We start from the raw sequence: 16052 nt of genomic DNA, 5'->3' as shown, positions 1-16052 counted from the left end.
ACTCCAACATAGTGTTCTACAACACTACCCAAAAGGAGAAAGTGAGGACTGCAGATGCTGGAAATCAGTCAAAACACGTGGCATAGAAAAGCACAGCCTGTCAGGCAGTGTCCGAGGAGAGTCAATGTTTCTAGCATAAGCTCTTCATCTCCTGCTCCTTGGATGCTGCCTGACCAGCTGTGCTTTTCCAGCACCACACTTAGCACTACCCAAAGCCCCACCCTTGTTCATTGTACCAAAATGCAATACCTTGAATTCCATCTGCCATTTTCTAGCCCTGTGACCATTTGATCAAGATCCCTTTGTAAATCTTAGAAAACTCCTTCACTGTCTACAGTAATAATTTGTGTCCTCCACAAACTTAACCACGCCTTCGATAGTCATCATTTATATAAATAACAAACAAACAAAAAAAAGAGGTCCCAGAACCGATCCCTGTGGAACACTGTTGGTCACAGGCCTCCAGTCTGAAAAGCAACCCCTCACCATTACTCGTCTCCCGCCATTAAACCAATTACATCGCCAATTGGCAAGCTCACCCCAAATCCCATGTGACCTAACTTTTCTAGCTAGTCTACCATGCAGAACCTTGTCAAAGGCTCTACTAAAATCCAAATAAACGTCTACTGCTCTGCCAATTTTTGGTAACTTTCTCACAAAAGTTAAGTTTGAGAGACACTATTTTCCTTGCACAAAACCATACTGACTATCTTAATCAATTTTTGCCTCTTTAAATGTCCGTAAATCCTATCTTTTTATAATCACCTCCAACAATTTACCCACAACCAAAGTCAGACTGACAGGTCTATAATTCCCTGGTTTCTCTTTACAGCCCTTAAGGAAAGGTACATTAGCCACCCTCCAGCCATCAGGCACCGCATAATTATAGATGATGCAAATATTTCTGCAAGGATCTCTCGTAATTTCCTCTCACTTCCCACAACTAGGATATGTTAGATCAAGTCGCAGAGATTTATCCATCTTTATATTATCTAAGACCTCCCAAACTTCCTCTTCTCTAATGTGAACTGTTTTTATCTGCTTTCTCTAGACTCTACTTCTTCATTAACGCCATCAAGGTTCCCATTTTCTTTACCCCAAATAGGATGTTGCATATTATGCATTACCCGCTCACTCAGTGGGATGTTTCTGGTGATTAATAACCTGGAATGGTGGACCAGTAGTGAGCTAGCTCTGGTCCGTTTAATCAATTATTGATCTGAATGTTTAGAGCTGCTAAGCTTTACTATCAACCACCTAGACTCCCAAAGTCAGCCTCAGTTTAATTATACACTAGACACCCAATCTATAGACAGACAATAGGTGCAGGAGTAGGCCATTCTGTCCTTCAAGCCAGCACCACCATTCATTAGGATCATGGCTGATCATCCTCAATCGTATCCTGTTCCTGTCTTATCCCCTTAACCCTTGATTCCACTATCCTTAAGAGCTCTATCCAACTCTTTCTTGAAAAAGAGTCCAGAGACTTGGCCTCCACAGCCTTCTGGGGCAGAGCATTCCACACACTCACCAATCTGGGTGAAGACGTTTCTCCTCAACTATGTTCTAAATGGCCTACCCCTTATTTTTAAATTGTGTCCTCTGGCTCGGGACTCACCCATCAGCAGAAACGTGCTTCCTGCCTCCAGAGTGTCCAATCCTTTAATAATCTTATACGTCTCAATCAGATCCACTCTCAACCTTCTAAACTCAAGCGTATACAAGCCCAGTTCCTCCAATCTTTCAGTGTAAGATAATCCCGCCATACCGGAAATTGACCCCGTGAATCTATGCTGCACTCCCTCAATAGCCAGAATGTCTTTCCTGAAATTTGGAGACCAAAACTGCACACAATATTCCAGGTGTGGTCTCTCCAGGGCCCTGTACAGCTGCAGAAGAACCTCTTTGCCTCTATACTCAATCCCTCTTGTTATGAAGGCCAGCATGCTATTCGCTTTCTTCACTGCCTGCTGTACCTGCATGCTTGCTTTCATTGACTGATGTACAAGAACACCTAGATCTCGTTGTACTGCCCCATTTAGGTAATCTGCCTTCCTGTTCTTTCAACCAAAGTGGATAACCACACATTTATCCACATTAAACTGCATCTGCCATGCATCTGTCCACTCACCTCGCCTGTCCAGGTCACCCTGTAATCTCCTAACATCCTCCTCACATTTCACCCTGCCACCCAGCTTTGTGTCAGCAAATTTGCTAATATTACTTTTAATACCATCATCTATATCATTAATGTACATTGTAAAAAGCTGCAGTTCCAGCACTGATCCCTGTGGTACCCCACTGGTCACTGCCTGCCATTCCAAAAGTCAGCCAACCTATTTTTAATCCAAGTCAGTATTTTGCCCCCAATACCATGCACCCTAATTTTGCTCACTAACCTCCTATGTGGGACTTTATCAAAGGCTTTCTGAAAGCCCAGGTACGCTACATCCACTGGATCTCCCTTGTCCATCTTGAGTTACATCAAAAAATTCCAGAAGGTTAGTCAAGCATGATTTCCCCTTCATAAATCCATGCTGACTCTGACCTATCCTGTTACTGCAATGTGATAGAACATTAAAAGTTTGTGACTACTGTCAGATTTCTTATGCCAAACATTCTTCAGCTAAATGAGCTGAATCTAAAATGCTACCAGAGGCACATCTATCGTGAAACAGTCTGCCAAGGCAATGGTAGGTAGACTAGTTAGCTGCCCTGGAAACTACCACAAACTCAGTCCAAAGTCTTTTACTTGGAAAGTTACAAGAGTACAATGCCAGAAAAACTCAGCGATTAACGGGAAACTGTAGAATTTGTATGACCCAAAATTTAAACCAGCATTAGGACTTTATAGCCACTGACACTGCTATTCAGCAGGAATGTATGAATGTATATGCAATTCTTTTGGATGTCCAAAAAACATCCACTCACCTATTATATTTCCTCCCTACACCTTTTCCCCTAAAAGGTGCTCTTCAAAATTCAATTGTAACCAAGCTTTTAGTCATCTTTTTCTGTTGTGGCTTGGTGTCAACTTTTATTTGACAACACTCCAGTGACACTTACTAGGGTGCAATTTAGTCACAATAATTGAACTTGTGCCATTCAAAGCAATAATAAAACAGGCCAGTGGCGAAAAAAGCCGGAAATGGAGACAAAGAATCATTAAAACACTTGTGTTCTGAAGCAAAATAAATATCAGCTATTTCAAGTGAACAGAAAATTAGTCCTTTACCTGTAATGAGCATCAAGACGATGGACTGACACACTTGTATGAAATCTAGGACCTCAGCATTCACTACAGTTAGTGTATCATATCTTATATAAAATTAACTGAATAGGACCCTGCTGCATCATGCAAGTCTTATGAACTATTCGTCAACCTAGTTTTAACTCCCCATAACCTGAAAAGGGCATTTAGGGATTCGCAAAGGTTAGTTTGCCAGAATGCCTATATACCTTGAAGGAAAATTTAAAATAAACACATTGTAACTTTGTCATTAAATTAGCATATTATGATCTACATGTACGTAATTGATATTTTTGAAATACTTTGTATTCATGCAGGATTCAGACACTTCATAGATTAGATTCCCTATAGTATGGAAACAGGCTCTTCGGCTGAACCAGTCCACAACAACCCTATGAAGAGTAACCCACCCAGACCCATTTCCCTCTGACTAATTGACCTAATATCTATGGGACAATTTAGCATAGCCAATTCACCTGATCTGCACATCTTTGAACTGTGGGAGGAAACCCACGCAGACACAGGGAGAATGTGCAAACACCACACAGTCACCAGAGGCTGGAATCAAACCTGGTACCCTGGTGCTATGAAGCAGCAGTGCTAACCACTGAGCCATTGTGCCGATGACAAAAGATTTGGTGAAATCTTTCTCTTCCATAGTCACTGTTTTAATCAGATCCTTTCCCCTTGTACCCACTTCTCCAATTGGCCTCTTCCCCCACCCTGTTTCTCCATTCTCCACCCCCCCCCACCCTGTTTCTCCATTCTCCCCCCCCCCCCCCCTCGAGACCTGGATGTTTGCACTTTGTTTAGACTTCTAGTCACTGGACCACTTCTAGCATCAAGTAGCTGGGATCATTCTTGACCAACATTTGGATTTGTAGTGGTGGGGAGGGGAATGTCTTTGTGCCAGGAGTTCAGGTTCAGGCCCTGGGAGCTCAAAACCTACAGGCCAGGGGATGCAGCATCTCATCACTGGATGCTTGAGGGTGGAATGTTGCCAAGACATTGGTTGGGGAATCACAATATCAGGAACAGTGCTGAGCACTAAGTGAGAAGATCCTGCTATTTTCTGTCACTGATAGCAATTCCTGAAGCAAAGGCTGCATGAGAATAACACATCAGCACAGGGAAGCACACCCAGACTGTGCAAGTGAACAGTACCATCTCCTAATTACTGAAAGCAAGTCAAAGCCAAGTCAGAATTGACAGATTTAAAATAGGTGCAGCTCAAGCCAGAGAGGAGTTTTTTTTCTCCATAAAAGTGTTATTCCATGATCTAAAAGTCAAATCTACCAAACACAAACTTCTTATCCCCGAGAATATTACTTTGGTCAGTGTCCAATCAGGATATGAAGGAAAGCCTGGTTAAGTGAACGAGTATTAAGGGCTTTAAAGAAGAGGTGCAGACCACAGGCTATTGTAATATTAGACTAGGTTACGTAGTTGAGAAAAAGGAAATGCACACAAAGCATGAGATGTAACTTAAGGAAAGTGTTATAGAGTTGGAGATGTTTACAGAAATTAGGTAGTCATGGGCTTTAACTGCAAAGTTAGATTCTGAGAGTAAATGTAATCTTTTAATTACAGCATTAACGCCAGAATACAGACGCTAGTTCGGATAAGACAGAAACAGAGGCCAGAAAATGGGAGGAAAGGAAAAAAAAAGTGTTTATCTTCAAAGCTACAGCAGCACAAGTGAAGGGTTCCAGGGCAGACAAACAGCAGATATAGGATCAACACATGCAGCAGTACATAAATTCTTAAAACTATTATGTTAAAATAAGCAGTCTATGCAAAACATTTGAGTTAATAAGATTGCTCCAAATGATCAAGGAAAAACAACGTACACTGCCAAAAGAACTTTTAAAAATTTTATTGAAATATTTTACAGTTCTTTGTGAAGCCAGTTTAGATGATGCCAATCTGAAAAACAAAAAAAAAATCAGTGAGCAGGAGCTTATCTAAGCTAAGAGTATACAGTATAAACACATTTTATAATAGCCATAGAAGACAAACAGAACCTTTCCAGTTCTGGGAAAGTGCATATACCAAATCTCTTGCACAGATTGTTAGTTACCATACCAAAGCATTGCACTTTTGTATATGCAGTACAATCACTCAACTTTTTATCATGTACATAAAACTAGTAGGGGCATTTTCAATTAGTTGAGTAAACAGTGGCATCACCTCAGCTCTAAGTGTCATCTGATCATAAGCTACCATGGGAAAAATACAAACAGAGGTATCAGATGGCATTCTGCAGAATCTCTCAGAACAGAAGCTGCTGCTGATAGACAGGGATAAAGTTTGCTTGTTCTGTGTCTGAGAGTTTCCACTGCGTGCTTCGGTTTGCTCACATCCAAAGATGTGCAGGTTCGTTGGATTGACTGCAGTAAGTACAGAGTTACGGGGATAGGGTGGAGGGCTACGACTGGGTCTGATCCTCTTCAGAAAAAAGGTGCAGACCTGATGGGCCAAATGATCTCTTTTTGCATTCTATGCAGGAAAACAGAGAGATAGAGAGGTACCTTATTAGCAACATCCAGTGCATCGTAGTCTGGGGCCAGTCGCACATATGCCTTCTTTTCACCATCAGGCCTGGCGAGAGACCAATCATTACAAACCAGAGACAAAAACAGCAGATAAATACATAACCAAAAACTTTATCATTGTGCATCAGTGGTTCCTTTGAATCAAATTCTTCACATTGATCAGATGAAACACAGTTTCCATCATTTTGCACAAGGAATTCTACACAACTTTATGGTTCTAACAAATCACAAATCAGGTTTGGATAAAGACTCAAGGTTACACAGTATATTTCAGTCTTTCAGATCACCAATTCTAGCCTCTATTTTGTAAACATCTGCAAAAAATCATCCTATGTCTTCAATTCAGAGCCCCAGGTTAAAGTTTCTGCAGAGCATATGCTTCCAGTTAAGAGTTTCAACTTCCTGCATGGAGACCTGTAATATGCCCATGCCATTACTGAAAATGAGAGCAGAGTTCGTCCATATTTATGACTCAGCCAATATAACTGAAATATAAACCCTACAGATGACAATTTTTCAGAAATAATGAAACTGAATAATTTCCCCTTTACAACACCTCGTTAATAGATTAGATTTTTCTAAATATGCTAGAAATCAACAAGGAATTTCAATATGTAGTTTATAATATAAACTCAATTGGTTAATGTAACTATGTCACTACGATTGTGCTCCAACTGATATCCCATACCAGTATTCAGAGTATGAAGACTCAGTGCATTTTTACTGAGTGAGAATATTTCACCAAAATTAGCCAATAAACAAGCTTAATAACCTATCGGACATCTAGAGATTTCATCAACTTGGTGGCAAATTCACAAATCATGTGGCATAGGAGAAGTCCATACCAGAGATTATCAGAAGCAATCTTTATGACAATCATAGCTGCCATAACTTTACCATGTGTTACAAAATGAGTCTTTGCTATTTGAGACCATGCAGAGTTTAAACGAGGTGGTATGGTTCCTATAGTTTACTGTCACTTGTACAGTACAAGTTTTACTAAGCAATCAAAAGTTGTCAGTATTTCCAATTGTTAAAATGAACTCTCCAAATTTGGCACCACAAAAAAAGTTTACATAAATTTACCATCTCCACAGTACAGTAATAATGGAATTTACATCTGTAAGTATCAAGATCCAGATTAAACCGGATCTAAATCTGCACAGAACACAAAGCACTTTTTAAAAAAAACTCTTCACATAACCTTAGGCATAGTTTCCAATCTTTACTACTTTTTGGATTATAATCTCTAAAATGGCTGTATAAACTTCCTAACAACCAAGATCCACTTAAACCACTTTACAGAACTTGTTAATATCAGTCCTGATGGTCAACCAGTGACTTGTCTCACCAAAAGGTGAATGCACAACCAGATATTTTACTGTAAACTAATAGGATACCTTATACAATGAAGCATTTTAGGATACTGACTATAGCATTATCACCACACAGATGGATGCTAAACCTTACAGCTGAACCTATTCTGAAATGGTGCAGATGAAAGTAAAGTCCAATGAATAAAGCATAAAAAGTCACCAGCCAATTTTACTAAAATCCTAGTGACAATGCTGCAAAACAAAAATCAGACAAGCCGTGAATGAAGCTAGAGAACATTTAACAGAAAATCTACGAAATGCAGTGAGTCTACTAAATCATCCATCAACCTATTTAATTCAGGAATCCAATTTAAAGCAAATTTCCAAATTCAAGACACTTGTCCTCAAACTGGAGACACACATTCAGAATATATTTCACTTTGAAAAGAACATCAATACTTAAATTTTCAGCATTCACATTTAATATTCTATTGCTCACCTGATAAGAGTGTTGACTTTAGCTACATCAATATCATATAATTTCTTGACAGCCTGTTTGATCTGGTGTTTGTTGGCCTTGATGTCAACAATGAAAACCAAAGTATTGTTATCCTCTATTTTCTTCATAGCGGACTCAGTTGTCAGAGGGAACTTAACAATAGCATAATGGTCCAATCTAAAGATAGTATGCAGAAAGATTTGAATTGTTAAACTCTGGATCATGAAAAGCTATCTAAAAGCTCTACTAGAAAACATTAACGCAACATTTCAAAAGGTATTGCAAAGTATCACCACAAAACTACACTGCCTGTTATCTGCAGAGTAAAGGTGCATCAGTATAAAAGTGTGATAATCATACACTCTCATGCTTTGATCGCTAAAAGACATCATTTGCACCAGATACATTCCTGTAAATTCTTATCACAGATGAACAAACAAATATCCAAGCTCAAGCCAAGCCAGTGCTCAAGCTATTGTTTTTCCTCCCAGTCAAAAAACAATTTACATGTAATGTGTAGACAGAAATGGAAAGGTATAAAAGCAAAGTGTCTAAATATGGAAACACCTTTCTATTTCTAAACCTAAAGCGGAAGACCGGTCCAAGTGGATAAATCGGGTTTAACTATATTCTACTGCTCTGAATACTAAGTATCCACAAAGAACTCTTGACCCAGCATCTGAATTGGATTAGGAACCTTAACTGGACCAACAAAATTGATCTACGATCTACCGATATCAATCAATCAGTGAAAACCTCCACTGCAAGCAACGCAGTGAAAATTGAATTCTATTCAACACGTGGCTGCGAGGATCTCATACTTTGACAAGCAGCTTCCTGCTTGGCAACTTTGGATTCCAACTGGACATGCAGGCCAAATCACACTTTTTAAAAAACCAATCCTAGTGCAAGTTCATTAGTAAGAAATGTTAACCTAACGTTTTCAGCATCAGTAGTACTTTGCTTTTCTCCAGAAAAGCAAGTAAGATGTTTACTCTCCCCTCTAGAGAATGAACATTTCCAATACAAGACCACACTACTATTAAGTGAAATAAAACTTAATGAAAAGAAAATGAATGGTTTGAAGACATACTTGTTCCTTCTGGGTGCACTCTTTCTGGGATATTTGGGTTGCCTTCTCAGTCTGAGTGTCTTTGGTCTCCTGAAGGTAGGTGTTGTCCTAATTTTCTTCTGCCTGTGACTATGAACTCCCTTCAAAATGGCCTTCTTTGCTTTCAAGGCCTTGGATTTAGCCTCCGTTTTGGCAGGGACAGCTAAAGATGATAAGCAGTCTTTTTTATTTGCAGTAAGAACACAAACATTCATTTCTAATAACTGTTACACATGACTTAAATATCTTAGCAAATTTAGAACACTGTACACCAGGAAACACGACTGGGTTAACATGGAGCATGCAAAATTATTGCTCAACACAGCAATCACAGAATAGTTTCTTGGGATGAGGAGCATACCATTTAAAGCAGAGGTTAGGAAGACACTAAGTGAGCTGAATCTTTCAAATTCCTCATCCCAGAGGACAATGGAGGCACAAGTATTTTCAAGATAGATCACTGGATTTCTAGATAGTTGTTATTAAGCCACATGTAAGACAAAGCTAAAGTATTCATTGGCCTATAGGGCCATACGGCTGCTCTTACTGGCTGTGGTTTAATCCAGAGGTCACCACATCTCAGGCAAGGCAAAAGGTTGAGAAGGAGTGTCCTTCATGGTAACCTCTACCAGGGCAGTAATTGAACCCAAACTGTTGGCATCACTCTACACTGCAGCCAACCGAGCTAACCATCCCAGCTAAAGGATAGGTGGACCATGATGGGAAGAGGCTGAGAAGAGTCCTTCATGATAACATCAGGTGGTGCAGGCTTTGAAATCTGACTGCTGATAAAACTATATAACAAACCAGCAATTGAACCAACTAAGCTCACCAAACCCCAATGAAACAAAAAAAGAGTTTTGGGAAAGTGTTTTTGAGGTAGAAAATCTGATATGATCTTGGGAGAATAAAAAGGTCCACCTCAGGTTGCCATTAACTTTTGTAAATTTTAAAAAAGGTAGGTGTTGTCCTAATTTTCTTCTGCCTGTGACTATGAACTCCCTTCAAAATGGCCTTCTTTGCTTACAAAGTTAAAAATGACCAGATTATGCTTTCCATTTACTATTAGAGCAACATTGCAATGAGTTAATGTAGAGATTTAGATTCCCTACACAGTGTGGAAACAGGCCCTTCAACCCAACTAGTCCACACCGACCCACCAAAGAGTAACCCACCCAGAACCCCTATTTGCCCCTGACTAATGCACCTAACTCTACGGGCAACTTAAGCATGACCAAGTCACCTAACCTGCACATCTCTGAACTGTGGGAGGAAACTGGAGTACCCGGAGGAAACCCACACAGACACAGGGAGAATGTGCAAACTCCACACAGCCCGAGGCTGGAATCGAACCCGGGTCCCTGACGCTGTGAGGCAGCAGTGCTAACCATTGAGCCACTGTACCGCCCTAAAATTTGACGTGAACCCACAATCCTTGGCTTAGGAGGCCAGTGCCTTATCCATTAGGCTCAGGACACTCACATGGTAAAAAAGGAGCCTTCCACATCCAAAGTTTCACCTGCACATCCACCAATATCATTTATTGTATCCGTTGCTCCCGATGTGGTCTCCTCTACATTGGGGAGACAGTGAGCCTCCTAGCAGAGCGCTTTAGGGAACATCTCCGAGACACCCGCACCAATCAACCAAACCGTCCCGTGGCCCAACATTTCAACTCCCCCTCCCACTCTGCCGAGCACATGGAGGTCCTGGGCCTCCTTCACCGCTGCTCCCTCACCACCAGACGCCTGGAGGAAGAACGCCTCATCTTCCGCCTCCGAAAACTTCAACCCCAGGGCATCAATGTGGACTTCAACAGCTTCCTCATTTCCCCTTCCCCCACCTCATCCTAGTTTCAAACTTCCAGCTCAGTTACTGCCTCCTTGACTTGTCCGACCTGCCTATCTTCTTTTCCACCTATCCACTCCACCCTCTCCTCTTTGACCTATCACCTTCATCTCCTCCCCCACTCACCCATTGTACTCTATGCTACTCTCTCCCCACCCCTCTAGCTTATCTCTCCATGCTTCAGGCTCACTGCCTTTATTCCTGATGAAGGGCTTTTGCCCGAAACGTTGATTTCACTGCTCGTTGGATGCTGCCTGAACTGCTGTGCTCTTCCAGCACCACTAATCCAGTATTTGGTTTTCAGCATCTGCAGTCATTGTTTTTACCTTGTTGATTTTAACCCTACTGCGAATCCTCTTGCAAGGATGCCTGCCTTGAAGAAGATTTCCTCCTCTCTCTACAAGAATCTCAGGGAGTCCCTCTCCCACTGCAACTCCCAGGTCATTTCCTCTGCTCTGAAGCTCTTCAACCATGTCGTGAAACAAACTCGGTACCACAGCCACATTTGCTTCCTCAGTGCATGCCTCCATAACCAACTCATCCCACACAGACTCCAGACCACCTTTAAACCAGCAGAGTTCGGACCCGAACAGGACAAACAGTACAGACTACAGATTCAAAAACACCAGCAACAGTTCTCCTTCAGGATCCTCCGCTCCACGCTTGCAGCAATGCGCCATCACCTAACCTCTCTACAGTCAGCCCTGCCTCAGCTGAGGGCCACACTCTCTCAGAATTGCAAAGGACCCACTCTGTACTACATCCTCAGGAGAATTCATACTCTCAACAAACAGTATTTCAATTCCATCTCAAACATCAAAAACTGTAAGTACAACAAACTTTTATCCACCCACCTCCATAACCAGTGCTCCTCAAACATTCCAGAAGATTCCCCTGGCCTCGGAAACGCCATTAGCCATGCGGCTGACACAGCTACTACCCCGACTCTGAGTGATGATGTCACTTCCGCCCACATCATGGCCACTCCCACAGCCACTTCCGGCCCTCACATCATCACTGATGCCACATGCTCAGTGACTCCCGCCACCCCTACTGCCATGATCACCACCACTTCCACCTCCACCAGCGCCATTCACCTGCATTCTGCTGACACGCCCCCCACAGACCCCACTGTCACTATCCCCACACCCCAGAACCCCGAGGGCAACATCACCCCAGCTCATGCCTCCACCCCCATTCCCCCCACCATCACACCCACTCCAGGTACTGGCTCCGACCCCACTCCCAGCTCCACACCCGCACCAGATCCCAGCTCCCGGCCCTGCCGAGTTTTCACCATCCCTCCAGACCTCCCACTCACTGAGGACGAACGATCAGTCCTCAGCAAAGGACTCACCTTCACCCCCTCCGTCCACGCATCAATGAATTTAATTCACGACGTGACATCGAACAATTCTTCCGTCGCCTCCGAGCTTACTTTCACAATCAGGACTCCCGCCCACCTTCCGAGGACCCCTTCGCCCACCGCATCCACCTGGACACCCCGCACTGGCCTATTACCTGCCCTCGACCTCTTCATTTCCAACTGCCACCGGGACATTAACCGCCTCAACCTATCGTCCCCCCTCCCCCACTCCAACCTCTCACCCTCAACGCGCAGCCCTCCAATCCCTACCTCACCATCAAGCCAGCGGATAAAGGGGGCACAGTGGTAGTCTGGCACACTGACCTCTACACCGCTGAAGCCAAACACCAACTCAAGGACACCTCTTCCTACTGCTCCCTCGACCATGACCCTACCCCCCATCACCAAACCATCATCTCCCAGACCATACAGAACCTCATCACCTCAGGAGATCTCCCACCCACAGCTTCCAACCTCATAGTCCAGGAACCCCGCACTGCCCGGTTCTACCTCCTTCCCAAGATCCACAAGCCTGACCACCCTGGCCGACCCATTGTCTCAGCATGCTCCTGCCCCACTGAACTCATCTCTACCTACCTTGACACTGTCCTATCCCCCCTAGTCCAGGAACCCCCCACATACGTTCGAGACACCACCCACGCCCTCCACCTCCTCCAAGACTTCCGTTTCCCCGGCCCCCAACGCCTTATCTTCACCATGGATATCCAATCCCTCTACACCTCCATTCGCCATGACCAGGGCCTCCAAGCCCTCCGTTTTTTCCTCTCCAGACGTCCCCAACAGTACTCTTCCACTGACACACTCATTCGTTTGGCCGAACTGGTCCTCACCCTTAACAATTTCTCCTTTGAATCCTCCCACTTCCTCCAGACCAAAGGCGTAGCCATGGGCACACGTATGGGCCCCAGCTATGCCTGTCTCTTTGTTGGCTATGTAAAACAGTTGATCTTCCGTAATTACACCGGCACCACTCCCCACCTCTTCCTCCACTACATTGATGACTGCATTGGCGCCACCACGTGCTCCTGCGAGAAGGTTGAGCAATTCATCGACTTCACCAACACATTCCACCCTGACCTTAAATTTACCTGGACTATCTCTGACACCTCGCTCCCCTTCCTGGACCTCTCCATCTCCATTAGTGATGACTGACTTGACACTGACATTTTTTACAAACCCACTGACTCCCATAGCTACCTGGATTACACCTCTTCCCACCCTATCTCTTGCAAAAATGCCATTCCGTATTCCCAATTTCTCCGCCTCCGCCGTATCTGCTCCCAGGAGGACCAGTTCCACCATAGGACACACCAGATGGCCTCCTTCTTTAGAGGCCGAAATTTCCCTTCCCACGTGGTTAAAGATGCCCTCCAACGCATCTCGTCCACATCCCGCACCTCCGCCCTCAGACCCCACCCCTCCAACCGTAACAAGGACAGAACGCCCCTGGTGCTCACCTTCCACCCTACAAACCTTCGCATCAACCAAATCATCCACCGACATTTCTGCCACCTCCAAAAAGACCCCACCACCAGGGATATATTTCCCTCCCCACCTCTTTCCGCCTTCCGCAAAGACCGTTCCCTCCGTGACTACCTGGTCAGGTCCACACCCCCCTACAACCCACCCTCCCATTCTGGCACTTTCCCCTGCCACTGCAGGAACTGTAAAACCTGTGCCCACACCTCCTCCCTCACCTCTATCCAAGGCCCTAAAGGAGCCTTCCACATCCAAAATTTCACCTGCACATCCACCAATATCATTTATTGTATCCGTTGCTCCCGATGTGGCGTCCTCTACATTGGGGAGACTGGGCACCCCCTAGCAGAGCGCTTTAGGGAACATCTCCGAGACACCCGCACCAATCAACCAAACCGCCCCGTGGCCCAACATTTCAACTCCCCCTCCCACTCTGCCGAGGACATGGAGGTCCTGGGCCTCCTTCACCGCCGCTCCCTCACCACCAGACGCCTGGAGGAAGAACGCCTCATCTTCCGCCTCCGAACACTTCAACCCCAGGGCATCAATGTGGACCTCAACAGCTTCCTCATTTCCCCTTCCCCCACCTCATCCTAGTTTCAAACTTCCAGCTCAGTTACTGCCTCCTTGACTTGTCCGACCTGCCTATCTTCTTTTCCACCTATCCACTCCACCCTCTCCTCCTTGACCTATCACCTTCATCCCCTCCCCCACTCACCCATTGTACTCTATGCTACTCTCTCCCCACCCTCCTCTAGCTTATCTCTCCATGCTTCAGGCTCACTGCCTTTATTCCTGATGAAGGGCTTTTGCCCGAAACGTTGATTTCGCTGCTCGTTGGATGCTGCCTGAACTGCTGTGCTCTTCCAGCACCACTAATCCAGTATCAAGACACTCACATACCCAGTTTTATCAATTATTACATTTATGGCTCACCAACTAGAGGCTTCTAAACTGCAGAGTAATAGTAATCGACATAGAAACATTGGCATCTGGCTGTAAGAACACAGTAAGCCAGGCAGCACCAGTAGAGAAAAGTCGATGTTCCCACCTGACTGACTTTGCTGTGTGTTCTTCCAGCTGGCCTACTTTGGATTCCAACATCTGCAGGTTTTTTTTATCTCCATCGGTCAATGCGGGCCAAAATAAAGCTATATTCCAATCAGAGCTTTCAAACTGTTAAGATTAATTTCCAAACTCGGGATCAATCTGGACCAGCCGAGACAGAGCCCTGGGATAGTCTAGGCCGAAATCCCCATGACATTTCCCCTCCCCTCAGGGCAGGTTAATCTACCACGGCCCTCGCTCGATGCCCTCAGACCCCCACCCCCCTCCCCCCAACTGGCCAGCCTGAAACCCCGGGGCCTCGGGCCCTGCAGCAACCACGTTGGCGGGCGGGCGGGCGGCCCATGGATAAATATCTCCGCCGTTCAGAATTAACACAGAGTTAATCGGCGGCCCGTGAGGAAAACGCGAGTCTCTATCCTCCCCCCCCTCCAATCAGGCTGTTTGTCGAGGCTTGAAGCGACCCAATCCAGCCCCAAGCCCCTGAGCCCCCTCACCTTCCTTCTTCACCTTCGGAGCCATCTTAGAAAAAGAGGCTGCGCACGGGGTCGCCCGGTCTAAAGAGCAGGGAGTGCGGACATATCTCGCGAGAGTTTCTCCTCTACCCCGGAGAGTGACTCGCCGCGCAAAGCCCTATGGGACTTGTAGTCCAGTCTCCAAGTGTATGTAGTCTTTTACAGAAATTGATTAGATTCCCGACAGTGTGGAAACAGGCCCTTCGGCCCAACAAGTCTACACCAACCCTCCGAAGAGTAACCCACCCAGACCCATTTCCCTCTGACTAATGCAACTAACACTACAGGCAATTTAACATGGCCAATTCACCTAACCTGCACACTGTAGGAGAAAACTGGAGCACCCGGAGGAAACCCACACAGACACAGGGAGAATGTGCAAATTCCACACAGGCAGTCGCCCAAGGTGGGAATTGAACCTGGGGCCCTGGTGCTGTGAGGCAGCAGTGCTAACCACTGAGCCACCATGCCACCCCTGGAAAATCTCAGCAGGTCTGGCAGTGTCTGTGTAAAGAAATCAGAGTTAATATTTCGGGTTCAGTGACCCTTCCTCAGAACTCTTTTCTGGCTTGCTGATTGACTGGATCACTACTCCACTGATAGATGTTTTTATGTGTAATATCTTGTGTTATGATTTTTTATTATTGTGTTAAGATTCATCTCTGGAGCAATTGAGACGTAACCCTGAGCCTTCTTGCTCAGAGAAGGTAACACTACCACTGCTCCAAAGAGCCCCTCAATGCTCCAGTTACATTGCAATCTCTTCATATGCTCCAAAATATTTCTCAAACACATCCTAAAGATTCTGTCATAAACAGATGCATCAATGTATCAATTGGCACAGACTTGCAAAAGTATGCACTGCTTTATTCTTTGATGTTAATAATTCAGTTAATGTATTAAAAATCTGACATCTGCATCAACTCATGGCAATTGTTTCAATTATCATGAAAACTGACTAATTAATCTTTTCATTCTGTAATTAAGGACTCCCATAGAGGAAACATTTCAGGAGTAAAGATGTCTT

The 16052-nt window shown here is 44.5% G+C and overlaps 1 protein-coding gene and 1 non-coding gene across 2 annotated transcripts; both read right to left on the bottom strand.

Moving 5' to 3' along the window:
- Positions 1-5111: 5111 nt before the first annotated feature.
- On the bottom strand, positions 5112-15104 carry rpl23a (ribosomal protein L23a). The gene is made up of 5 exons (XM_072589668.1): positions 15008-15104; positions 8714-8894; positions 7621-7797; positions 5782-5851; positions 5112-5176 (listed from the first exon to the last, which is right to left on the bottom strand). Exons 1-5 carry the CDS (start codon positions 15030-15032, stop codon positions 5162-5164), a joined length of 468 nt encoding a protein of 155 aa, XP_072445769.1. The 5' UTR covers positions 15033-15104; the 3' UTR covers positions 5112-5161.
- On the bottom strand, positions 7949-8019 carry LOC140491696 (small nucleolar RNA Z17). Its single transcript, XR_011963369.1, has one exon. It is a non-coding gene; the product is annotated as a small nucleolar RNA Z17 (small nucleolar RNA).
- Positions 15105-16052: the final 948 nt, after the last annotated feature.

Source organism: Chiloscyllium punctatum, chromosome 19 (assembly GCF_047496795.1).
Source record: "Chiloscyllium punctatum isolate Juve2018m chromosome 19, sChiPun1.3, whole genome shotgun sequence".
NCBI lineage: Eukaryota > Metazoa > Chordata > Chondrichthyes > Orectolobiformes > Hemiscylliidae > Chiloscyllium > Chiloscyllium punctatum.
This window is presented reverse-complemented; position numbering and strand designations above follow the sequence as displayed.

Excerpts from the sequence above, each read along its gene's own strand:
- rpl23a (XM_072589668.1), bottom strand. The coding sequence starts at position 15,032 with ATGGCTCCGAAGGTGAAGAAGGAAG. Across the intron at positions 7,798-8,713 it reads AGTGCACCCAGAAGGAACAA|ATTGGACCATTATGCTATTG; the intron begins GTATGTCTTCAA and ends TACTATCTTTAG. Across the intron at positions 5,852-7,620 it reads AAAGTCAACACTCTTATCAG|GCCTGATGGTGAAAAGAAGG; the intron begins GTGAGCAATAGA and ends GTCTCTCGCCAG.